At 27.0% G+C, this 25,391-nt stretch overlaps 6 protein-coding genes and 1 pseudogene across 7 annotated transcripts; 4 read left to right on the top strand and 3 right to left on the bottom strand.

Annotated features, from left to right (window-relative positions):
- Nucleotides 1–974: 974 nt before the first annotated feature.
- On the bottom strand, nt 975–5,482 carry MKS88_005161 (annotated as a pseudogene). The gene is made up of 7 exons: nt 5,085–5,482; nt 4,649–4,950; nt 2,750–4,281; nt 2,542–2,608; nt 2,228–2,414; nt 1,591–1,971; nt 978–1,119 (listed from the first exon to the last, which is right to left on the bottom strand). Coding segments are annotated over exons 1-7 (3,009 nt in total).
- A 1,055-nt stretch (nt 5,483–6,537) lies between these two features.
- On the top strand, nt 6,538–9,842 carry MKS88_005160 (RNA-binding protein; the record flags this gene model as incomplete). The annotated part of the gene is made up of 4 exons (XM_067218398.1): nt 6,538–8,338; nt 8,365–9,431; nt 9,588–9,634; nt 9,800–9,842. The coding sequence occupies 4 exons, from the start codon at nt 6,538–6,540 to the stop codon at nt 9,840–9,842; spliced, it is 2,958 nt and encodes a 985-aa protein (XP_067071535.1).
- On the bottom strand, nt 9,584–11,482 carry MKS88_005159 (RNA-binding protein; the record flags this gene model as incomplete). The annotated part of the gene is made up of 4 exons (XM_067218397.1): nt 9,584–9,827; nt 10,570–10,699; nt 10,966–11,094; nt 11,188–11,482. The coding sequence occupies 4 exons, from the start codon at nt 11,480–11,482 to the stop codon at nt 9,584–9,586; spliced, it is 798 nt and encodes a 265-aa protein (XP_067071534.1).
- Nucleotides 11,483–12,293: 811 nt separating this feature from the next.
- On the top strand, nt 12,294–13,277 carry MKS88_005158 (RNA-binding protein 8A; the record flags this gene model as incomplete). The annotated part of the gene is made up of 3 exons (XM_067218396.1): nt 12,294–12,348; nt 12,596–12,787; nt 13,201–13,277. 3 exons carry the CDS (start codon nt 12,294–12,296, stop codon nt 13,275–13,277), a joined length of 324 nt encoding a protein of 107 aa, XP_067071533.1.
- A 1,098-nt stretch (nt 13,278–14,375) lies between these two features.
- MKS88_005157 (tubby domain-containing protein) lies at nt 14,376–17,639 on the bottom strand (the record flags this gene model as incomplete). The annotated part of the gene is made up of 1 exon (XM_067218395.1): nt 14,376–17,639. The coding sequence occupies one exon, from the start codon at nt 17,637–17,639 to the stop codon at nt 14,376–14,378; it is 3,264 nt and encodes a 1,087-aa protein (XP_067071532.1).
- Nucleotides 17,640–19,878: 2,239 nt separating this feature from the next.
- MKS88_005156 (transcription elongation factor SPT6) lies at nt 19,879–21,057 on the top strand (the record flags this gene model as incomplete). Its single annotated transcript, XM_067218393.1, has 1 exon — nt 19,879–21,057. One exon carries the CDS (start codon nt 19,879–19,881, stop codon nt 21,055–21,057), a length of 1,179 nt encoding a protein of 392 aa, XP_067071531.1.
- A 61-nt stretch (nt 21,058–21,118) lies between these two features.
- Nucleotides 21,119–25,261, top strand: MKS88_005155 (transcription elongation factor SPT6; the record flags this gene model as incomplete). Its single annotated transcript, XM_067218392.1, has 1 exon — nt 21,119–25,261. One exon carries the CDS (start codon nt 21,119–21,121, stop codon nt 25,259–25,261), a length of 4,143 nt encoding a protein of 1,380 aa, XP_067071530.1.
- Between the last annotated feature and the right edge of the window lie 130 nt (nt 25,262–25,391).

Here is a 25,391-nt window from a genome sequence, read left to right as displayed (position 1 = left end):
TTTGAAGAATTAAAAAATATTTTTTAAAGCCAAAAGGGGGAAAAAATAATCTCAGCTAAATAATGAAAATTCAAATTAAAAAAAAAAGCGAATGAAAGCAATATTATGTATATACATATAAAAATATAAGATTATACCATAAAATGTGTACAAAATAACATATAAGCGCACATATAAATGAATGTTTATATATTTATATATATGTATACAAAATATATATAATATATATATACACAAAATAACCTCGAAAAATGCCTTCCTTTTAAGGCAAACGTGAAGGGACTTTTTAATTATTTACAGTGAAAACGTAAACAATATACAGCTTTTGTCCATTCATAATATATATATAATTTACATATATATATATATATGTACAATGCTCATTATAAAGATGAACACACAAAAATACATTTATATATGTGCACTTATAAATTTTCACACAAGTGCTCATTTTTTTAAAATTTAATTTGATATTTTGCTTCGTTATTTATTCGTATACTCTCTTCACGTATACCCTCTTCCGTTTATTTTGTTTTCTTTTGTTTTATTATTTTTTATAGCTTTGTATAAATTCACTTATGATGCATCGGTTTTTAAGCAGCAGACAGTCCTTGGACGCACCTTAAGAATAATGAAAAAGTAATTTAAAAAAGTAAATAGTAAAAGCAAAAAAGAAAAATTATTTTTACCTACATTTACAATCTTATGAGAAGTGACATCTATATACATGTTTTTGGTTCATATTTTTGTCGACTGTTCCATTTTTAAATAATGAAAAACATGATATTGAAGTTAGCACAAAACAGAGTTATTAATATAAGGCAAGTAAGAAAAAGAAACAAAAAAGTTACGAAAGAAAAAAGGGTAGAAGTAAAAGCTTTGTGTCATATAAAAACCCACTATTTTTTCTTTTTACACGAAAATGTTTGCCATTATAACAAATTCGAATGCTTAAAAAAAATTAACTCATTAAATCAGTAGATATGTTTTAATTTAAATTTAAAATTAACTTTTACTTTAACGTTAACGTTAACGTTAACGTTAACGTTAACATTAACATTAACATTACGTTTTAATTTTAATTTTAATTTTATTCTTTTTTCTTTTTTTTTTTTCCCTCTTTAAAAAAACGTCATAAAAAAAAAAAAAAGGAAAAAGTAAAATACAACATAACATGCACAAATTTTATTTTCACAAGTTGGACTATTATAAATTAAGGAAAAATCATGATATATTTTTCTTTTTTCAAATATAATTTGGGAGAAAAAAAAATATACGCACATATAAGAGTGCAATATGCGCTGCTTGTACATCTGTATGTATGTAAGTCTGTATGTATATATGTATGTATGTATATATGTATGTCTGTATGTATGTATGTCTGTATGTATGTATGTATGTCTGTATGTCTGTATGTATGTATGTCTGTATGTCTGTATGTATGTATGTATGTATGTCTGTATGTATGTCTGTATGTATGTATGTATGTACGTCTGTATGTATGTACGTCTGTATGTATGTATGTATGTATGTGTGCATATGCGTCATGTGTACAAAGCTGAAAAATTGCCCTCCGTATGAACAAATAACCATGGTTTTCTACCTGACCATACAAGGTCAGCTATCTTTGACTCATTTGACAGTTCCTTAATTGGTAATAAAATTGGGTTAGTTATATAATCTTGAAAAAATTTGGAATAAAATAAATTCACAGTACCATTTGAACTCAACGAATAAAACAAATTATACGTTTTATGAAATTCAACTTTTTTCAAAGAACACTCTTGCAAGTGAAACTTCTTATAAGGATTAGAAGACAAATCTAAATCAAAAACGAATACATTTCCTCTGACGTCTGAAACTAATACATAACTTTCGTTCGTGTGCACATCCATGTATGTTATATTTTGCACACCTCTCAGTTTTTTTACAATTCTTTCTTTTTTGGTCTTGGCTTTTAAGTTATATATGCTGCAAAAAGAGAGGTAACAAAATTAAAGGGTTGAAAATTTTTACCGCATGCACAGATATGTATATTTTATTCTAAGGGGGGTTTATGCGTATATGGGTATGTCCATAAAAGTTTGCACATAAAAATACATATAAATATACACATACAAACATATACATATATACACATAAATATACATGTATACATACACATGTATATCCATATATATAGGTAAATATGCAAATGTATGCACACTTCTTCTCTTTCCATTCTTACATTATACTGTTTTCAAACGCAACGCTGAAATAGGGGCTACGCGGAAAGAACAACGTTTGAATAATGTCACCTCTTTTATGTTTATATTTTTTTATGAGCTTCATCGATTTCATTGATTTTATATGGTGCAAATAACAATAATGGTATTGCCCAGTATTTCGCATGCACGTCACAGATAAATAATTTCCTACGGAAAAAAAAGAAGTGTATTATTCGTTTTAATGTGTAAAAAGCTCCTTTTTTATTTTAACTTTTAGAATTTCTCCTCAATAATTTGTTGCATTTTCACCGAAAAGACATTTCTTAAAACGTACCATTTCCATTCCAAGAAAAATTTTTAATTTCCCCCTCATGCTTTATGCCGACGCAATACTTTATCTTCTAAAATAATTTTTGAAGAAAAAAAAAAAAAAAAAGGATATTGACGAAAAAAAATGAAATAAACGAAATTCATGAATACTTGTTAAAATAATTACTACTTCTAATTATCGCTACTTTTTTTTTAATTTTTGTTTTCCCTACTTTGTCATTAGAATTAATATGAATCCATTTTACGTCAATATCCGGTGAATAAGAATACTCTTCTGAATTTTTAAAATTATTATGAAATACGCTAAGTAGCCCTTTCGTTTTGAAGTAAACCATGTTTCTATTTAACTGCACGCATTTCTTCTTAGCATGTTCATCGTTAACTTCTTCGTTTTTATTTATTTCTATTTCATTTGAGTCATCGCTTATGTCTCCTTCATCTATTTGGTCCAGTTCTATGTCCGTTTCATCCCCCATAACATTGTCCTCAGAAAAATTTCCTTCTTCCTCCTCCTCATCCTGTAAATTGGACAAAGACGTATGGCTATCTTTCTCATTACCATCATTTTGTTCATTTTTATATTCTTTACCATTAATATTACCACTGGAATTCTTACTCTTTTTTATTCCATTGCGTTGATATATCTCTTCTATATTTTCACTACCTGACCTAATAGAAGGGACATAAGATTCATAATGAAAAAGAAGGATAAAATTTCCCCAGGAAATTGCAACAACTGAATAAGATTTATTCACCTTAATCATCATGTTGTTATATAAATCTTCCAACGATTTTTTCTTTACCATTTTAAATTTAAAATAGTGCATTAAATCTATTGTAGCTACATTATATGATGTTAATATGTCAAAGATATACAATTTATTGCTCTGAATTATGTATACTATATGATCATGTTCATTTATGTCTATACTATTGAAATGATTATTTTTATTATTACAATACCTATTTTTACTATTCATATCCCCCTCATTCGTAATATACTTGATAAAAGGATATTGAGGATACGGTTTTAACGATTTTGTGGATGGTAATTTTGGTAATAAATCTTCTTTATTTATATGTAAAACATTTTTTAATGACCTTGAGCATAAATATATATCTAAACACCTTTGATATAAATCAAAATAGGTTTTTTTATAATATTCAATATTTCTTATTTTCTCAAAATTTTGAGGTATAAATGCATCTTTGTTATTTTTTAAAATATTTCTTTTTTCGGACGAATTATATAATAATTCCGGTGGAGGATTATAACTATATTTATGACCTGGTAGTATATTAGGCAAATTAATTTCATTAATATTATTAAACTCATCATAAATTTTATTATTCCACAAATCGTATAACATATTATCTTCATTTTCCTTTTGTATATATCTTTCTGGATGTTTTTCTTTATCTATTAAATATTTCATTAATTTTAGTACTTTCTTTTTATCACCCTCGGAACCTTTATTCTTTAAATTTTTACACAATTTTGAGGGTAATTTATATTCTTCTTTATCATTCTCATATATATAATTAGAATAATCAATATATTTTGCTGCTCTATTTTCTCGAATGCTTCTTATGATCTGCAAATCGGCGTCTGTTAATTCAATAATTCGATTGTTTTTTTTATCCTTTATTTTCTTCCATGCGTTACTTCCTGTTTTAGACTCGATAAAATCGTCGATGGCATTTTCGTCTTTCTTGTATATTTTGTTTCCTTTGATATCGTATCCTGCACACAAGAGGGATACAAATAAGCATTTATATACCCATATATACACATATACATTCTCATACACATATATTTAAGCATGTGGACACACGTATACGTGAATATGCTTAATGGACACCCACGGGAAGGTCAAACATTGTAAAATGTAGAAACAAAACGGAAAAGAATTTCGCACAATGAAACTGAAAATTAAGATTCAAAACTTTCCGCTCAATAACATATTAAAAAATGGAGAAAAAGAAAAATGATAAAAGGACAAAATGACAAAGTTGCAAAATTCCAAAATAAAAAAAAAAAAAAAAAAACTGTAGTGTAGCATTCCTCTTCGACCTTTTCACGGTGTTTTATATAAATACTTCCTGCTTACCTATAATGTCGAAATCTTCATAATTTTTGAGGTCAAAATTTCCAAGGGTATTTAAATTATATTCATCATCACTCTCATCAATTTCTTCGTTCACGTAAATGTTATTCCCTACTTCTGTGTTGATACTTTTAACACTTAAATTGTTAATGTCACTTGCGATAGTGTCTTCATAATCTGTTTCCTTTTTTACAATTTTATTTTTACTCTTATTACTACTTTTTTTATGTTTTGTTTTATTCAAATTTATATGTTCAGTCATATTTCTTTTTTCCTCTTTTTTTTTTTTTTTTTTTTTTTTTTTTCTGTTAAATCCAGCTTCGTATGTTCATTTTGTATGTGCATATTTATTTGTTTATTTATTTTATTTTTTTTTTTTTTCATATTTATATTATTCACTTTCTTTTTATTATTTCCCTTATTATCCACTTCACGTGACATTGAACAACCGTCCAGAAAATTTTCCTCTTGCTCTGTTGTTTTTAAATGGTCCTCATTTTCAACTTTACATTCTTCTTTTCCTTCGACTTTAATATCTGTGTCTGCAGTAACTTTGTGTGTTCCTATTGAGAACATTTCGTTTTTTCCATTCCCTTTTTCCGTACTCTCTAAATACTTCTGTCCACGCCAAGTCCTACCACCACTGCTGCTAATACTTCTGTTACTATTACTACCACTTCTGTTGCTAATACTACCACTTCTATTACTATTATTACTACTTCTATTACTATTACGATTACAACAACTACTATTATTAGTACCCTTTTTTAAATGATTGCCTTCTTCTTTTCCATTATGCTCAAATGTACTGCTTTTATTAACATTTTTTTTCTTCATTTTATTGGAGAAAATTTTCTCATGTCAATACAGTGACAATAGTTTGTGACTTCGACTTACGGTCGGGAAAATGCAGCAACGAGCTTAAATTTTATTTATTTGTTTATTTGTTTTACCTCGGCAAAAATATAGGACGTTTTTATTAATTATAAAAAAAAATATATATATACATATACATACGTACGTATGCTATAATAACAATTCCTTTAAATCAACATCATTCTCTAATCCTCTTACATTCAAAATGAAAAAAATGAATACATTTAAAAAGTACAGTGATATATCTTTGGTTTACGCTAAAAAAATTTACATATTTTGTAAACGCTTATTCACATAAAATGAAAATTTGTTGAAAAAGGTAAAAACAGTCAAGCCTTCCCACGTTTATATACATAAATAATAATAAATACATACGTACAAATATATATATATAAATATATATATATATATATGTAAATATACATATATACATTTCAGTGCTGTACAGAAAGATTGTTTTCGTTATACCATTTTGTTCAAAAAAAAAAAAAATATTCGCATATAATGTGTCACTGAAAACGTTTAAGCAAAATAAAAAAAATATAACGACGAGTATACATTTTGTATGTATATGTAAGTGTTTATTTGCACAGTATTTGGAAGTAAAAAAAAAAAAAAATTTAAGTAAAAATTTGGCAAAAAAGTAGAAGCATACTTGAAGCTTTGCAAAAAAAAAATTACAACACTGTTACGTCATTGTACTTATATATAACATATATTTGCCTTTTATAAATCGTGATAAAGAAAACATTAAAATTCTATATATCGACTGACAAAAATTGGCGAAACATAGAAATAATAAAATATGTGAATTATTTAATTGTATAGGGAAATATTTTTTGTACCTATACCTTTTTTATTGCTCTCATTTTTATGAAATTCTTATTTTTCACCTTTTCCAGTTACTCTTCATTTTTTTGTAATTTTGAATTTACTGCTTGTATATATATATATATATATATATACATATATACATATATACATATATATATCCCAGAAAAAGGAAATGAAAAAAAATGTCCCCACATAAAGACAATAACGATGCAATTGATAAGCACAAGGTATTTGTTCGCAATATAAATGAAAATGATGTAGAAAAGCTAAGTAAAGAATTCGAAAAAGTGTGCAGCAAACTTTTTTTTTTCAGAAATAGAACCAATTCAAAGAAAAGCGCCATATGTTATTTTAAAAGTGAGAAGGAAGCAAAAAATTTTATTACAAAATACAATGATGTAAATACAAATGGTAATACAAGTATAAAATGTGAATATGCATTTAAAAAAAAATATGAGCAAAAAAAATTAATATCTATTACTTATAAACGCCAAAAAATAAATTATACTAATGCGATCAAAATTTACACCGATTATGATATAGATAGTGTTTTACTGTTAAGTTATTTGAAAAATATATTTTTATTGAACAGAAATTTAATATTAAGATGTTTAGATGAGATAAGTAGTCGGCAAGGGGGCAGTAATAAAATAGGTGATGAAAAAGGTGGTATAAAAAATGATGAAAAAAGCGATGCAAGCCTCAGAAAAAGCTGTAATGTAAACAGTAAGGATGAGGAAGCACCCGATGACGACATCGAAATAGTTGTTGAAAAAAAAGACAAGAAATTTGAAGAAATTGTCCTTAACATTGATAGGAAAAGCAAAATTGACAATAAAACAAGGCGAATGCTAAATGAGAAACTGGTGTATAGTAAGAAAAGGGAGGATTATAATACTGGAGGTAGTGATAATAGTAATGCTGGAGGTAGTGATAATAATAATGCTAGTAGCAGTGGTAATAATAATAACTGCAATAACAGTAGCAATAGTAGTAGCAGCGTCAATGGGAGGAGCAACTTGTTTGTGTATGCAGTTGAATTTTTGAATATAAACGTAGCCACCCAATTTTTTCGCTGCATCGACAAAGCGAGCTTCCTAAAATTTGTGAAAGAAAACGACCCCAATGTAAGGGACGTTATCGTATTCTTTCATGAATTGTGTTACTTAAATAAAAACAATAGAAAAGTTATTTTAAAAAATTTAAGTAGAACATGCCACATAGAAAATATTAAAAAATTATTTAGGAATATTGAAGAGGACGCTCAAATAGTTTTACCAAAAAAAAAGAACAAAAAACAAGGTTATGCATATGTCACCTTTTCATGTTACAAAAACGTCCAAAAGGCTTTACTTTTAAACAAGTCCAAATTATGCGGCAATGTAATAAGTATTGAACGAATTAGGAATTTGGAGAATCCGAGCGACGCCGTTTTGGATGTTGCAAGAGGTGGAGTAGATGAAAAGGAAGGCGACGAAATAAATGAAGAGGATGGCGACAAAGTAGATGAAGAGGATGACGACAAAGTAGATGAAGAGGATGACGACAAAGTAGATGAAATCCGAAGCATAAATCGGCGCACAAACGCAAACGATGTCGAAGAAGGTAAAACTCTTTTTATTACGAACGTACCTCTCGAAAGCACAGAAGAAGAAATCAGAAATTATGTAGTAAAAAACATAAACAAAAATTACGTATACATTAAAACATGTAGAAACAACAGCAAACGGATTTCCGTTTTTGTAAAATTAAAACGTAAGGAAGATGCTGAAAACTTTTTAAAAAAAATTGGGGAACTTAATGAGGAAGAAACAGCAGAGAGCCACTGGAATGATGAAGAAAATGTAATTCATAAATTTTATAGCATGAAAAAAAAGAAAAAAGAAAAAATGAAACAATTATTACTTAAGGATAACGGAAACAACAAAAATTCAGAAATTTTATTTTTTAAAAATAATTATTTAATGATAAAAAGAGCTGTTCGTAAGGATTTAATAGAAGACAAAAAGAAATTTCACACAGAAGAAAAAAACAAAAAAAAAAAAAAATGAGTAATAACATTCACTTGTTGTATGATAATAATGTAAATAATGATTACATAAGTGAGAGCTTAATTAAAAGAAATAAAAAATTGATGGAAAAAAAAGAAAAAGTTTTAAAAAATAAAAATTTTTTTATAAACCCTTGCAGAATATATATTCGTAACTACCCGTCCACATTGGAACAAAATTTATTTCGACAACTTATAACAAGATATTTCACACCTATATTTATGAAAAAATATAATATAAAAAAAAAGGATGCTTTTAAAAAATCGAATGAAGTGATTAAAAAAATGAAAGTAATTAAAGAGCCCAAACATAGTGAACAAACAGATGATGGAGAAGGTGGTGGGAAAATTAAAAATATACCAAAAAAGATCAGTTCGAATAGTAGTAAAAACAACATATGTTTTATCGATATTAATAAACACGAATATGCAAAAGAACTGATTCATTTACTACAGAATAAAAATATTTATGAATTAATTAATGAAATAATTTACAAAAAAAAGTACCAAACAATTCGAAGAAATAAAAATATTATGTATGTCGATTATTGTATAGAAGACATACGAATGTTGCACATCAAAAAATTAAAGACAGAAAAATTTTTAAAACATATAAAAGAAAAAAATGGCACGACTATACGAACAAAAAAAATTATTAAAAAAAAGAAAAATAAAATAAGTAGAGGAAAAAGACAAAGGGAAAAAAGAAGATTATTAAAAATGCAAACTGAAAACACAAACATTGTAAATGTAATAAATAGTGCATCATTAAACCAAACAACACAATTAAATTTTGCAACTGGAACAAATAGCATAAATAAATACTCTTCAAATAAAATGCAAACAAAGGAAAAAATTAATTCGAAACAAAAATATAACAACCAAAATGAACATGCAAACACTAAATTAGCTAGTAAAAAAAAAAAAACGGAAATAAAGGAAAAAAAAATTGGAATAAAAAAAACAAACATAAAAACAACCAAGGATATCACAAAAAAATCCGGCACCAAAAATGGAAACAAACTTGTAATGAAATCTACAAAATAAATCATATTATAAAAAGTGTGTATATAACAAAGAATACACATTATAATACTTCAGATCCTGTACGTGCGTTCCTGCATTTTGTTGTGTCCACATTGAACAAGTAAAATAATGCATACATTTTTTTCTCATTTTCAGGAACTAATACAAAAGGACGTTTTAAATTTTCTCAGAAGGAACAAAGGGTAGAAGTAGTCTTTGTCTTCATTATTGCGTACGTTATTCGTTCTGCTATTCGTTTTGCTCTCCCATTCATTACTTTGTTCGTTACGTGCTTTATCATCTTTTTTTTCAATCCAACTTTGAAACCTGAGCGAATTGGATTTTCCATTTTTCCTTAAGAAGTCCAGAAAACTACTTGTAAATAATGCCTCCCACCTGTTAAAAATGTGACAGGAGATGAACAATGCGTATATTTATATACTTACAATGTTTACTTCTTTTTTCGTCTTTTTCCAATTACATTTCATAACACATATTTTTTGTGCTTCTTCAGTATCTTCATCAAGTATATCCTTTTTTTTTTTTTTTTTTCTTCAATAAATTTATATATGTTTATCTTCAAATTATATATTTAGGAAAAAAAAATTACGATCCAAAAATTGTTCATATGCATACATGTACATTTATGCGATTGAATACACATTATACGAAAAAAAGTTTGCTCTTCAGCATTCTCCATGCATATGTACACTCCTTCTAAATTTGTTCCATTTTATCTGAAGAAAACTATTGTCACTAATGTAGCCCAAAAAATGCAACTACAGAGTTCCATACTTGAAATGCTAAAAACGCTGTAAGTGAAAAATAAGTTATTAATGTTAAAGTAAAAATATTTGCATATTTTTGCTATTATAAATTATGAATGTAACAAGCAAGTGTTCAATGCATAAATAAAATTTCTATATTTTTCAAAATAAAAAAGATAGAAAATTTTTTTTTAAATAGACTCAAAGATTTGCTAGTAGAACATACGTATATTAACTCATTCTTTTTATTTTATTTTTTTCCTCTAAAACAAATTTAATCAAATTGATACTATATCTTCTTTGTCATAAAATTTACAACAAATTATATTTATAAATAGCCGAAGCATACATTTTCTATTTTTTATTAGAACTCATATTTTTTCACATTTTTTTTCTCCTCCTTTTCATCACTTCTAAATGTTTTTTTCTTATTATTACCGCCAAAATTGTATGAAGAACGCATTTTCCTCATATGCTCAATTTGTTCAAATGCTTCTTTCTCTTTTAAACGTATGTTCTTTAGGAAGTAGCGCAAGACTTAGTTTATTTCGTTGTTCTTGTTGTTTGTTCTTTGCATCTCTTATGCAACTTTAATAGCATCAAAAAGGCCAAACAACTGTTTTATATTTTTAATGTGAATCAAGGGATATACTGCATATATATTCAAATACACACTTTATCAAAAGTAACAACGATTTAAATCTTACCTTTTTTTTTTTTCCTTTTATATTCCTAATTCCTTCGGTTTGGCCTTCCTCCAGTTTGACCTTCCCCCAGTTTGACCTTCCCCCAGTTTGACCTTCCCCCAGTTTGACCTTCCCCCAGTTTGACCTTCCCCCAGTTTGACCTTCTTCCAGTTTGATCTTCCTCCAGTTTTTCTTCCTTTAATGGAATTTCTTTATTTGCAGAAAAAATTAATTATTTAATGCAGATATTTGTCACGTTTTAGAACTAAAGCAAAAGGTTCTCGAGAAGAGTTGATGACCTACCACTGATTAGTCTTGTACTACCTATGTTGTCAATGCTTCCAATGCTGCCAATACTTCCAATGCTGCCAATACTTTCAATGCTGCCAATACTTCCAATGCTGCCAATACTTTCAATGCTGCCAATACTTCCAATGCTGCCGATATTTCCAATGCTGCCGATATTTCCAATGCTGCCGATATTTCCAATGCTGCCAACACTTCCAGTGCTGCCAGCAGGCAATACCTCTGATTCGATCTGCGCGTCTATCCTTTCGCGACTGCAAAACAAAATGGGACGCTTTTTTGTTCTGCGCATTTTCTCATGAACAGTTCAGATATAATTTTTTCATTTTTAATTGAAAGCACCATTTTGCAATTATAAATTTTACGTCATTCAAGTGTATTATTAATGCAATTTTTTTGTGTTTTATATCTATGATTATCTCTTTATTTCATAGTAAAAAGGCTAATAGTGATGCACGGATAAAAAATAGTTGATTTGTTCCTAAAAAATTTTCTTTCTATTTTTAATGATTTCTTAAAATATAGCATTATCAGAGTGGCTCAAAAAAATTCAATTACAATAGTTAAAAAAATTACGAGGAACCTGTTAGATAAAAAAAAAAAAAAGCATAACAGTGGTACTATAATAAGGTATATATTAGCAATGCACACTTTTCCCTGTTTTGAAGAAAATAAATGGATACGCTGTGTGGGCATTATGTAAAAGTATACATAAAAATATACGTTTATATATATATATATATATATATATATGTGCATATGTACATATACCCATTCAAGAGTTCAAATTATACTAACCAGTACCCTTACTTTTACATGTATTTATTTATCCATTTGCTACTTTCATTTTTATGAATTATAAAATATTTATTTTCACTGCTAATAAGAAGCAAGTTAAATTAATGAAGAGTACTTTTAAAATGTACTTCCACAGTAATGTAGGCTGTACATACCTAAAATTGTACATCATTTATTTTCTTTTCTAGTATTTTTTCACATATATATATATAGAAACTTTTTTTTTTTTTTTTTTTACACTTAAAAAAGTAAGGTTCAAAAAAAAAAAAAAAAAAAGTGAAAGAATCCCATCTGTAGCGTAAATAATGGAAGATAATCATTTAAGTAACGTTTTTAAAAAAGATGAAATTCCAGCAAAATGTAAGAAACGAAAAGATACAGTTGTTAGTACATATATACTTTATATATAAATGATATGATGTTTATTTTGCTAGACTCATATAAATGGTTGAAACGTGAGTAATTTAAAGTTTCATTTTTTTTTTTTTTTATTTCATTTATTTGTTTAACATCAAACGTTGTTAAAATGACATATGCTACTTATACCGAAGATGTACTATAAACACGTTTGCAATTATACAAATATAATTACTTTTTTTACTGATAGCTATTGAGGGATGGATAATCATAATAACAAACATCCACGGTGAAGCGAGGGATGATTATATAAAGGAAGTTTTTGAAAAATTTGGACAAATAAAAAATTTGCATTTAAATTTAGATAGACGAACAGGATTTTTAAAGGGATATGCATTTCTTGAATTTGAGAATTTCGTTGATGCTAAGAGGGCAATTGATGGTATGGAAAAATGCGCGCAACTTTTTATTGTCTCTTCGTACATGTATTACTATTATGTCATTTATTTCTTTTGAGTTAGTCCGTTAGGCTATAATACCCACAAATATATATATATATATATATATATATGTGTACGTTTGTACATAATAATGTAATATCATACATAACAATATTTGCAATATGAGCACTCCACTATTTATGGAAGCTGTAGTTCATACTATTTTTTCACGTAAAATATGTTTTATACGTTGATTTTTTTACATTCATTACATTTTCGTTACACGTAAGATATGCTCCCCATTTTTTCTTTTTCATTTACGTTTACTTTTGCATTTACTTTTGCGTTTACTTTTACGTTTACTTTTACGTTTACTTTTACTTTTACTTTTACGTTTACTTTTTTTTTTTTTAAGAAATGGATGGCTCAATGTTGTTAAATCAGGAAATTCGTGTAGACTGGGCTTTTATACAAGAGAAAAATAAAAATTAAACATTTTCCTTTTTGAGGTATTTTAATATAAAATATTATTTGACCTAATACTTCGTTCCGCATATTCCTTGTTCTTCTTAACAATACTGGTAAAGGGACCAAGTTGCATTTGACAAAACATATAACTATGGTTTTACATGTGTGCACATAAGTATGGATGCATATATATGCACGTATAAAAAAGCACGTACATATATTTGTGTGTATTGATAGACCATTTACCTTTCTTCATTTTTTTTAAACATTCTGAAAAAAAGAAAATAAAAAAAAGTTATTCTCCCCTGAACACTTAACTTTTTTAAAAATCATAAGTTTGTTTGTCAAAAGAGATAAATATTTTTACGTAAATTTTGAGAATTTAATTATGTTCTTCCACAAATATGTCGTATTATTTTAGTAATATATATAATTACAAAGAAGATGTAGCACACGTGTGTCCGCTAAACCCACCCACACGCACACAAGCACACAAGCACACAAGCACACAAGCATACACGCACACGATTTTATAAAAATGAATATAAAACAGTTGTAATGAAGTCATTTTTTAGCATATAATACAAAAGTTTATGCTTTTTAGAAGAGCTTAAGAATAATTAAATAAATGAAAAAAGGAATAATAAAATGAAAAAAGAATAATTAAATAAATCAAAAAAGAGTAACTAAATAAAAAAAGAATAAATAAATCAAAAAAGGAATAATAAAATGAAAAAGGAATAATAAAATGAAAAAAGAATAACTAAATGAAAAAAGAATAACTAAATGAAAAAAGAATAACTAAATGAAAAAAGAATAACTAAATGAAAAAAGAATAACTAAATGAAAAAAGAATAACTAAATGAAAAAAGATTAACTAAATGAAAAAAGATTAACTAAATGAAAAAAGATTAACTAAATGAAAAAAGATTAACTAAATGAAAAAAGATTAACTAAATGAAAAAAGATTAACTAAATGAAAAAAGATTAACTAAATGAAAAAAGATTAACTAAATGAAAAAAGAATAATTAAATAAAAGGGTAAATTTAATTAAAAAGGGGTAAACACAAAAACAAAAAAGTAGGCTTCATACCATTTTCACTAAAAAAAAAAAAAAAAAATTAAGATACGGCTTTTTTTTTCAGTAACGACGAAATAGCTATGGAAAATGCTTCAAAGGAAGATAAAGGATGGCGGAAATCTAACGTAAAATAATCCTTTGAGTTTTTACCAAAAATTAAAAATATTTCTTCTTCATCTTTGTTTATAATTTCAAACTTTTCCTCCTTTTTTTTGCTTTTTAAGTTATTTTTGATAATATCAAAGGAAAAATTTTTTTTGACGACCTTCTTTGAATTTTCTTCTTCAGTTTTATTATTCCCTTCCGCATTTTTAGACTCAAAGAAATATGTTTCGTACGTGGTGGCAGTTGTAGAAGCATTATTACAACTGCCTTCCCTCTCATATGTGTTATCCACGTCCGAATTGCTTTTACTGCTACTATGTTGATTGCTTACATACTCAATAACATCATTTATGTTTTTGTTTAAAAATAAATCTTTCTTGGAATTACTAACAACACATTTTTTTAAAATTAACTGCAAATTTTTTGCGCTTGCCAATTTAACTCTACCATAAAAAGGTAGCTCATAAATTTCTTTTTCATCATTCCATATGGGGCATTTGTTTTCATAAATAATTTTTATATTTTTATTTTCTTTATATATATTACATATGAAATGTCTTGGCAATTCACTTATAATATTTGATTCAAACCTAATCGATATTACATTGTTTCTCTCAAAAGATGGGAAAAAATTAGAAAACTTTTCTGATATCCCATTATCATATATTCTAATTTTCATTCCTGTAAAGTTACATATTAATATACCTAAAAATCCTGATATGTTAAAAAATGTTTTCACAGTTTTATATTTTTTTTTTATATTTTTATCATATTTATATATATAGACTTTATTTTCTCCCCTCTTTTTAAAAGCCATTAATATTTTTTGCTTTTTATTATTTTTTAAAATATAGCAACAAGAATAATAATCATTGAAATTTCGTAGTCTCTGTATTTCATTAATAACATAACCTTTTGGTATATCATTATAATGCAGAAAATCTTTCTTCGTTTTCTTTATAAAACTGACAAATATATTCTTGTCAATTAAATTTTTCTTAAAATAAAAATTTCCATTATTTACGTCTATCTCAGTTATATTGTTTCTATTTTCATTACTTCCCTGCATAAGATTTAAAGTTTCATAAAATATACTACTACGATAATTTTCTTTCCTATATTTTTTTTCTTTTTTCTCTTTCAAATTATTCTTCATCTCTTTATATTTTTTCTTCAACTGATTATTCACTTTGTTATCTAATACAACCCAGCTATCTGGAAAATGCTCATTTTCAAAAATGCTTATAAGTCTCCAAAAACAGTAATCCATTATTTCTTTGTTCTTAATTTTGTAGGCACAATATGTTAACATTATTAGTAGGTCATCTTCTAAATTCTTTCTTAGTAATAGCGTTTTTAAAATATTAAACAAAAACTTTAGTTGAAACGTGTGTAGAGTAAATAAAAACTCAATGTGAAAATATGTATCACATTCTTCCATAATACTGTTGAATACATAATTTATGTAATTATGTATTCTCTCAATTTCCTTTTCGCTTAAAGAGATTTCTTTTATTTTTTCCTTTGATAGCGCTTCGTACGAAACGTGTTTATATGAACAGTTTTCTTCATACATGCAGCATTTATTTTTAACCAATAGTTCAAGTTTATTCGGGCTCTCATAGAATGGGTCCTCATCTACAATGTTACATATATTCATCCGACGAGTACGAAATATACCGTTATAATCATTATATGAATACATTCCATTATTACCTGGAAAAAAAACGTTTACATCATTTGAGAAATTTCCATTTTCATAAGTCCAACAAATGCCTTTACTCGATACATTTTGCTTCTTAAAATAAGCATTGTTTGTACCCTCCCCAAAATTCTTACCATCACACTCCTTCTTCCGTACTACGCTACTAAAATCGTTATATATAACATTGTCATCCTTTTTTTTTTTCCTCAGCTTTCCCAAAATAATGTTATAAAACGTTAAATAATTATATTCATCACAAAATATCTGCTTTAGTTTAAATTCGTGGAGTTGTATAAAATTTATTTTCTCTTTTTTTTCTTTTTCTAATACGCATTTAATAAAATACGAGTGGAACAAACACACCACTTCAATTAACAGAAGGATGCTCTTCAGACTTACTAAATTTTTGTTTGTCGTTATTTTTATCTCATAAAATTTTAAAGAAGTCAATAACCCATTCGTTTTAGAAGAATAACTGTATGGCTGTATCTTCTCTTTTGTGTACTCATGTGTTCCCCTCGTTTCATTTCTGATGTTTATGTCAGTAGTAAAATTTATGCCGCTATTTTTACTAATGCAATCGTTTGAGTTAATAGTACACAGATTACTGCAAAGGGTAGAACTGCATAAGTCATAACTGTAAATGGGATTGTGTTTTTCACCATTAATATCCTGTTTGTAATTTCCTACATCAGCGCTGTCATAACAGATACGATCACTGTAAATATCACAATCGTTGTTGTTAATTTCACCTAAATTGCACGGATAAGAAGTGCCGTTATTTGTATATTCGTCAAAATCTGATGTAGCATTAGCACATATATTCGCCATATTTGGGTGCTCCATCTTAATTTTTGTATCCACCAAATCATTTCTTCTTCTTGTATGTCCTTCAATGGTGTTTCTTTCCTTGTTACAACAATAACTGTAAATTTTCTTTTTTAACTTCTCTATTATTCCGGTCCTGTTATTAATATAATAGCTGCTAGAATTATCCGAGGTTAAGTTTTTTAAAATACTTTTTAACATGGGAAAAGAATTCAAAATTTGAGTTTTTATTTTTAATATAATTGACATGGTAAATGTTTCCATTTCTATATAATTTTCTCCCACATTTCTTTTTTTATTTTTTGGTTTCTTTTGTAATATATCATTTTTGCGTAAAAAGTCGTTTTCAATAATAAGATCGATATCTTCTACTTTTGAAATTTTGTAAATATATTTATCTATATTGTCATATAATTTTTTATAAGCAAAAATATAATTATCGAGCACACACTCCTTTTTTATATATTCCGTTATTATTAATATTGTAAAATCACATTTTGCGCATTCACAATATTCTTTCAAACTGTACATGTTCCTTGCTATAAATCCTCCAGTTATATTTTTTTCACAATCTCTTATTACATTTTCTTTATAATAAAATTCTTTTTTTATTATACCTTCTAGGCGTTTTTGCTTATATTCCCACTCATTTGTGTACAATTCCATCGTTTATTTTTCGCCTTTAATTTTGTCCACTACAATTTTTTCCTCCTTTATTTTCCCCTTTTCAGTTTGTTCCTCTTCTATCTTTTCCCCTTCAGATTTTTCCTCCTCTATTTTCCCCTTTTCAGTTTGTTCCCCTTCTAAAAGTTCTTCTATTCTTGTGTGCAGGTGTACAATCTTGACGTAATAATTTTTTTTTTTTTTAAAAAAAGGTTAAATATTGGCATGCACTCATAAAATGCAAAGAGAAAAAAGTGCGTAAGGGCATTTCTATAATTTGAACATTGTAGCAGTAAAAATAAATGCCGCAGGTTTAAAATGAAATCAGAAATTTTTTGTAGCCTTTATCGTTATATGGTTAACACATGAATGTACTTTTGTATGTATGTTTGTATGTACGTAAATATGCAATGTAGAACGCTTCACAGATTAAAATGTGTACACATATATACATACATATACGTATATAAACGAATGAAGCATAAACGTGGAATGGTAAAAATGTATATGGAATTTTTCACTTATATCAAAGTACAAAACGATAATTTAATGACTTTATGGAAGGTACACATATTTTGGCGTAATTTTCATAGCACTATTTGGATCAGTCATAATTATGCGAAAAGTATAGCTACTGTACATATATCTAATTGGGTAAATACCAAAAAAAAAAAAAAAAAATAAAAAAAAAGTGTCAACAAAAAAATATGCTTAAGAGTATTCCACTCACAGTTTCATTATTTCCACATCGCTGTTGCTCCCTTTTCATTGCTTCTTCATTATTATTTTGTTTTTATTATTTTCGTAACTCATCAACAAACAATATAAATGTACACATTAGGCCTTTTATTATAGTAGAAAAAGCACATTTTGCACTTTAACACATATATAACAAGTTAAAAATAAGAAAATCAAGGTCTACTTTCAAAAAAAAAACAAAAAACAAATACTCGTTTTTTCCCTATAAAATTGAATTTATATAGGTACAAATGCATACGTATATATGTACTTGTATTTATGTAAGTATGCGTGCGCATATATATATGTATATATAAATGTATAGTATATTTGTATATCTACCTCACGAACGACGAATGCAATGTTCAGTATTATTTAATGCGTTCAAAGAAACATTGCATAAGGAAGAAAAAAAGGAATATAAATAAATTTCTTTTTTTTTTTTTTTTCATTAGAATACATGTACATCGTCAAAGTGTTCTTCCGCATTCCTTGACAATAAAAAAAAAAAAAAAAAAAAAAAAAAAAAAAAAAAAAAAAAAAAAAAGAAAAAAAAAAAGAAAAAAAAAATGAAAAAAAAAAGAAAAACACTCAATAAAAATCATTAATCATGCTTCTATTTAGGGGAAGTCAAACAAACCCCTAGGTGATATCCTTCTTCCGCTACGTTAACGTATATGCATAAATGTATTTACGCAGAATGAAAAAGAAAATCTTTTATTTTGTTTTCTTTAGCCATATCTTATTTTAATTTATTTTATTTCGTTTTACTGTATTGTATTTTATTTTATTTTATTTTATTTTATTTCGTTTAATTGTATTTTGTTATACTTTGTTTTATCCAAATTTATTTTATTTTGATTTATCTACTTTATTATGATTTATCTACTTTATTATGATTTATCTACTTTATTATGATTTATCTACTTTATTTTATTCTTTTTTTATTATTTTTTTTTTTTTCGCTACTTGCAAAAACGCATAATTCTTTTATTGAAACAGCAGAAAAACTTCGACAATTTTTTGTTTAACAAAAAATCGATGAGAAATTACTTCCAAGTAATTTTCCTTTTAAAAGGATATAAACGTAACATTTATTTTAATAAATATTATATAGTTGTTAAAAAAATATAAAATACCTTAATAAAAGTCATTATAAAGAGAAAAACAATTTCATATGTATATAATACATATATATAGATATATAGAGAGATACATACGTAAAATATATAAACTACTTTTACATATTTTTCCGCTTTATATTAGAATGAAAATAGCATAACCATAAAAAAGGTACTGCTTTATATATAGCATATGTTCATATATATATATATATATATATATATATATATATATGAACGTACGCATCTGCGTATGTATGTATGTATATACGTATTTATGTATATTTATATGTAAGTATTCATGTGTATACGCACGCATTTACGTACAGCTTAAAAAATATGTGCATGTTTATTTCTTAAAACAAAAGTAATGAAGAGGAGGGATGATGAGTTCGACGAATGAAAACAAAAAGGACCTTCAACAAAATGATGAAGAAGGGGTAATAGGAGAGTCAACAAATTTGAAGAGAAAAAATGAAGGGTTTTTCGTCCGAAACTTTAAAAGATTGAAACATAAATTGCATGAAAAGGATGAGGAGGGGAATAAAGTCGGGGGAAATATGGGGGAAGAGCATAATGTCCAGGAACTAAATAATAATGACATCGTAACAAACACAAATGATCTAAAGACGAACTCAGCTTTTTCAAAAAGTGATACGATTGGAGATATGGATATTTCAAACAATTACAAGTACAACAAAAAAAGTAAAAAAATTATAGATGAAGATTATGGAAATGATCGTGAAAAAATAGAAGAGAAGGAAGAGTACAAAGAGGAAGACAATAATAATAATTATAATAGTCATAATAGTGATGATAATGATGATAATTATAATGATAATAGAAATAGAAATAATAGTGGTAACAATAACAACAATAATGATAATGGTAACAGTAGTAATAGTGATAATAATAATAATAATAATAGTATTAATAAAAATGTCAAGTCTATAAACGATAATAGCAAAATTACTATTAAAAAGTCGACCAAATATGATAGCACAAAAAATAAAAATGAAATAAAAGCAGTAAATAATAGTACAAACGAAACAGAACAGACTAAATGTAAAGACAGGGAGCTAAATGTACTAAGTGAGAGAGTAATGAAGCGATTCAAAAAAAGTAAGAAGGAGAAAGGTTTTCACAAGAAAAAGGGGGGGGAAATGTGGGGAGAAGATGAAGAAGAAGATGAAGAAGAAGATGAAGAAGAAGATGATGAAGAAGAAGAGGATGTTAAGAAAGGAAAGAATGTTGAGGGAAAAGAAGAGATGAAAGAGAAAGAAGTTGAGGATGATAATGACGTTGAGGATGATAATGATGTTGAGGATGATGATGACGTTGAGGATGATGATGACGTTGAGGATGATGATGACGTTGAGGATGATGATGACGTTGAGGATGATAATGACGATGAGGAAGAAGAAGAAGAGGAAGAGGACGCTGAAGCGGATGGTGATGACGATGAAATGAGGGGATTTATTGTCGATAGTGAAGATGAAGAAGATGAGGAAAAGGATGAAGAAGGAAAAAAAAAAAAAAAAAAAAAAAAAAAAAAAATATGACTATTTCGAAAATAAAAGTTTAGATGAAGAAGATTTAGAACTCATTGCAGAAAATACTGGTATGCAAGTTATAAGAAATGAAAAAGACACAAAGCACAGAAGATTAAAAAAAATGAAAAATGTAGATGATAATGATTTATATAATGACCATCCAAAAAATGATAATGAAAATAAAATAGATCATTTGAAAGACAAGGATTATTTTATTGATGACAGTGAAACTTCTTTAAAAAAGCAGAAAGGAGAATCAAAAAGTAATTTATTTAATTATGAAGAAAATATGTCAGATACAAGAGAAAATGAAAATGAAGAAGAAGAAGAAGAGGAGGGGTATCCTATGTCTTCAGATAATATTTATAAAACCGATTCATATATACATGAGATGATTAGCCAGACGTTTGGGGATGTGAACACTGTTTTAGATATTATTAACATTTCTCCAGTTAAAAAAAAAAAAAAATATGATTATGAAAATGATGAGGACGAAGAAGATTATGAAGAAGATCAAGAAGAAAATCCGGAAGACCTTTTTTCTAAAGATATGATATTAGATGATGAAGATTCTAGTCGGATTAAGAAAAAGAAAAAAAAGAGAATAGTTAGTTTCTTTGACGAGATCAATGAAAACTTGAAAAAAAAAGGAATGGAAGAGGATTCGGATTATGAAGTAGATTTGGATAAAGCAGAAAATGAAAAGTATGGAGATGGGGGTGAGGATGGGGAGATAGAACAAGAGGAGGACGATGAGGGTGAGGAAGAAGAAGAAGAAGAGGGTGAAGATGATGATGAGGAGGAAGAAGATGAAGAGGATGAAGATGAAGAAGGTGATGATGAAGCGGATGAGGGGGATAGCGAAGAAGGAGATTATCAAGAGGAAGAAAGTGATAATGAACTTTATGAAGAGGAGTACAAAAAAATATGTGGAGAGGAATATGAAGATTATGATGATTATTGTGAATATGATGAATATGCGGAGGTGCCATATTACGAAGATGAGATGTATAATGATGAGGGGTATAAGGGTCAGCAGTATAAAGACGAGGAGTATAAAGATGAGGTGCATAAGGATGAGACGTATGAAGATGAGATATATGAAGGTGATACACATGAAAGAAAGAAAAAAAAAAAGGTTTTGAGCATCATGGATGAAGATGCTCTAGAGAAATCAAAAGACACTTCTAATCTATTCAATGATGAAGCAATTATTGTTTGTAAAGAGAAAGGGAAAAAATTTATGAAAAGAAAGAAAAAAAAAAAAAAAAAAAAAAAAAAGATAAAGAAAAAAAGTTTCGATATAATATCAAGTAAGTGGAAAACTTTTGCTGAACCTGATGAAACGTTAAATCAATTGTTAACAAGAAAAGATGACTTAATCAGATATTCAGATATTCCAGAAAGATATTATTTTACCTATAAAAAGAGAAAATTTAAAATGACTAAGAAGTTCATACTTATAGAATCAAAATGGATAGTAAATAAGTTGAAAGAAAAATATCCCAACTATTTTACATATAAAAATTTTGAAAAAATAATTGAAGAGAATTATGATAATATATATGATGATGTAAATGTGAATGATTTCTTATGTGACAATTTTTTATTAAAAAAGTGTATATTAATTTTAAATATGATGATAAAATATAAAAATGAAATTCCATTTATTTTCTTTCACAAATCTTATTTGATATACCCTCCATTCAATTTAAATATGGTATGGGATATACATGAATTAGACAAAGTTTGGTATAAAAATTTTATAAAGATAAAAAAATTAAAAAGTAAGCTTAAAATTTTGAATAGTAAGACTTATAACAACATACATTCCTCTGTTTTTGATATCATGAATAAATACAACGAGATGTATTATGAAGATGTTAATATATATTATTATTATATTAAAAATAATTTAATTAATGATGGAAATAATCAAGAGAACACTGGTGGCATATTAAGTATCAAAGATGATAAGGATCTTTATGATGAGCACAACAAAAATGGGGGAATTCTTCACGAGAGTAGAGGTGGCATATACCCTTTGAACAATAAAACAAATGAAGATAACAAGAATGAGCAAAAGGAAAGAAAAGACAATAACATAAATGAAAAGAAATATGACGATAATGCTAACAATGAGAGTGATGCTTATTTAAAGGAGGACCTATTTGGAGACAGCATGATAGAGGACAAAAGGGATGAAGAGGAAGAGGAAGAGGAAAGGAAAGGAAAGAACAAGGAAATGGAAAACGAAAAAGAGGCAAGTGGAAAAAAAAGCATTGAAGAGAAAGGAAGTGAAAAAAAAAACAATGAAAAAAGCATACCAGGTTTGCTATTTGTAGAATATGTAAAAAAAAATAAGTTCAATGTATGGGATGACTATTTGCTGACAACGGAACAATTTTACGAAAACATTTCTTATATGTATGATTTAATTAAAAACGAAAAAATTAGTCCAACAGATGAGGAAGATAGTAGCAACAATAACAATAACGGCAATCTTAACCACTATGGTGATAGTAGTAAAAGCAAAAGATATCCAGTGGGAATGCAAAACAGCTACTCTAGTAAGGTAAAGGACAAGAACGAAAAAGATTGTCTAACCATTTTTAAATTTAACTGTTCAAAGATAAAAAATATAGTAACTAATGTACCAGATATATATGGGAATGATATGAATATACAAAATCAAGTTGAAGATTGGTGTAGAAGTTTTTTTTCAAGAGAAGTAGCAAATAATAAAGATATTTTTAAAACTCTTATTTGCTATTATTCCAAGTTATTAGCTTCACATCCTGGCATAAAGTATATCCTTCGCTTCTTCTTTTTGAAATATGCTTCTCTAACAACTGTAAGCACAAATCAAGCTGAAGTACATGTGGATGTATGCAACACAGATTATTTGGCTTATCGATTATATAGGTTTCCTGTTCATCATCTGCTGAACTATTCGAACACAAAAAAAGTTAGCACTAACAGTGGAAATAATAGCATCAGCATGAGCGGAAATAATAGTGTTATCAACAATGATAATAAATATGTTACATCGAAACAGGAGGATGATACGAAGAGGAATAGAGCTACCCCATTTAACGTAACACATGATCCCTGTTATGTACATAACTACAATGTAGATTTCTTTAATACACAATTAGACGAAAGTGGTATTAACATCGATTCCAAAAAAAGAGAGTTAGAGGATTATTACAATATGCATAGATATAAACATATATATTTAGAAATTCTTAAAAATAAGGAGAATAAACTAGTTCATCTAATTATTCATCCTATATTACCACATGAAAATGTACCATGGAAAAGTGACGATTTTAATGAAAGAGAGAAATGTAAAAAAAAAAAAAAAAAAAAAAATGAAAGGGACTTGAAAAGTTATTTTGAAAGGGAAAAAAACAAATTAATGAAATCAGAGATATTAGACAATGAATGGATAAATAATATACTACAACAATTGTCATATGCATATTGTTATAATTGTATGGAAAATAATAATATGTTTGTTTATATACAAAAGAAAATTTTAAATAACTTTTTATGCGTCGAATTGTTACCATTATTTAAAAAAAATTTAGAAAATTTGTTACTAGCAAGTGCACAAAATTGGCTCATGGTTTATATACATCAGTCCTTTTATTTAACACTTAACGTTAAACCTATTAAAATATTTAAAAAATTAGATAAGAAATTGGGTAAAAAATCTGACAAAAAATTGGATAGAAAATTAGATAAAGAATTAGAGGAAGAGAAGCGAATAATTAAAAATAGAAAAAGTAGCAGAGAAATAATTGACACATTAAATGATAGGGAGGATGAATATTCATCCGATTACAATAGAAGCAAAGATTCATATACGAAGTATCATGATGAGGATGACGAGGAGGAGGGGAAAGAAGAATACGATGATGACAACGAAAATGAGAAAAAACGTGTAAAGAAAAATAATAAAAAAAATTATTACACAGATGAATCATACAGCAGTGACCAGTCACATAGAGACAACAAAATAAGAAAAGAAGAGAAAAAAAATAAAATAAAAAAAAGCAAGAAAAAGATAAATCACAAAACAGATGAAAAATATATCAAGAATTCGAACAAGTCTGATTTGTTTAATTCGTCTTATTCTTCAGATAACAACTCCTATATATTAGATGATGAATTAAAAAAAAAAAAAAAAAAAAAAAAAAGGAAATGATTATATGAAAAATATAAGTTACGATAATTACTCGGATAAATCAGAAAAAAGTTATATATCTAACAAAAATGAAGAAGAAAAAAAAAAAAATTCTATTTTGAAAAATATTAAAAAAAATCATAATGTCTAT

This window comes from Plasmodium brasilianum, chromosome 13 (assembly GCF_023973825.1).
Source record: "Plasmodium brasilianum strain Bolivian I chromosome 13, whole genome shotgun sequence".
In the NCBI taxonomy this organism is placed as follows: Eukaryota; Apicomplexa; class Aconoidasida; order Haemosporida; family Plasmodiidae; genus Plasmodium; species Plasmodium brasilianum.
This window is presented reverse-complemented; position numbering and strand designations above follow the sequence as displayed.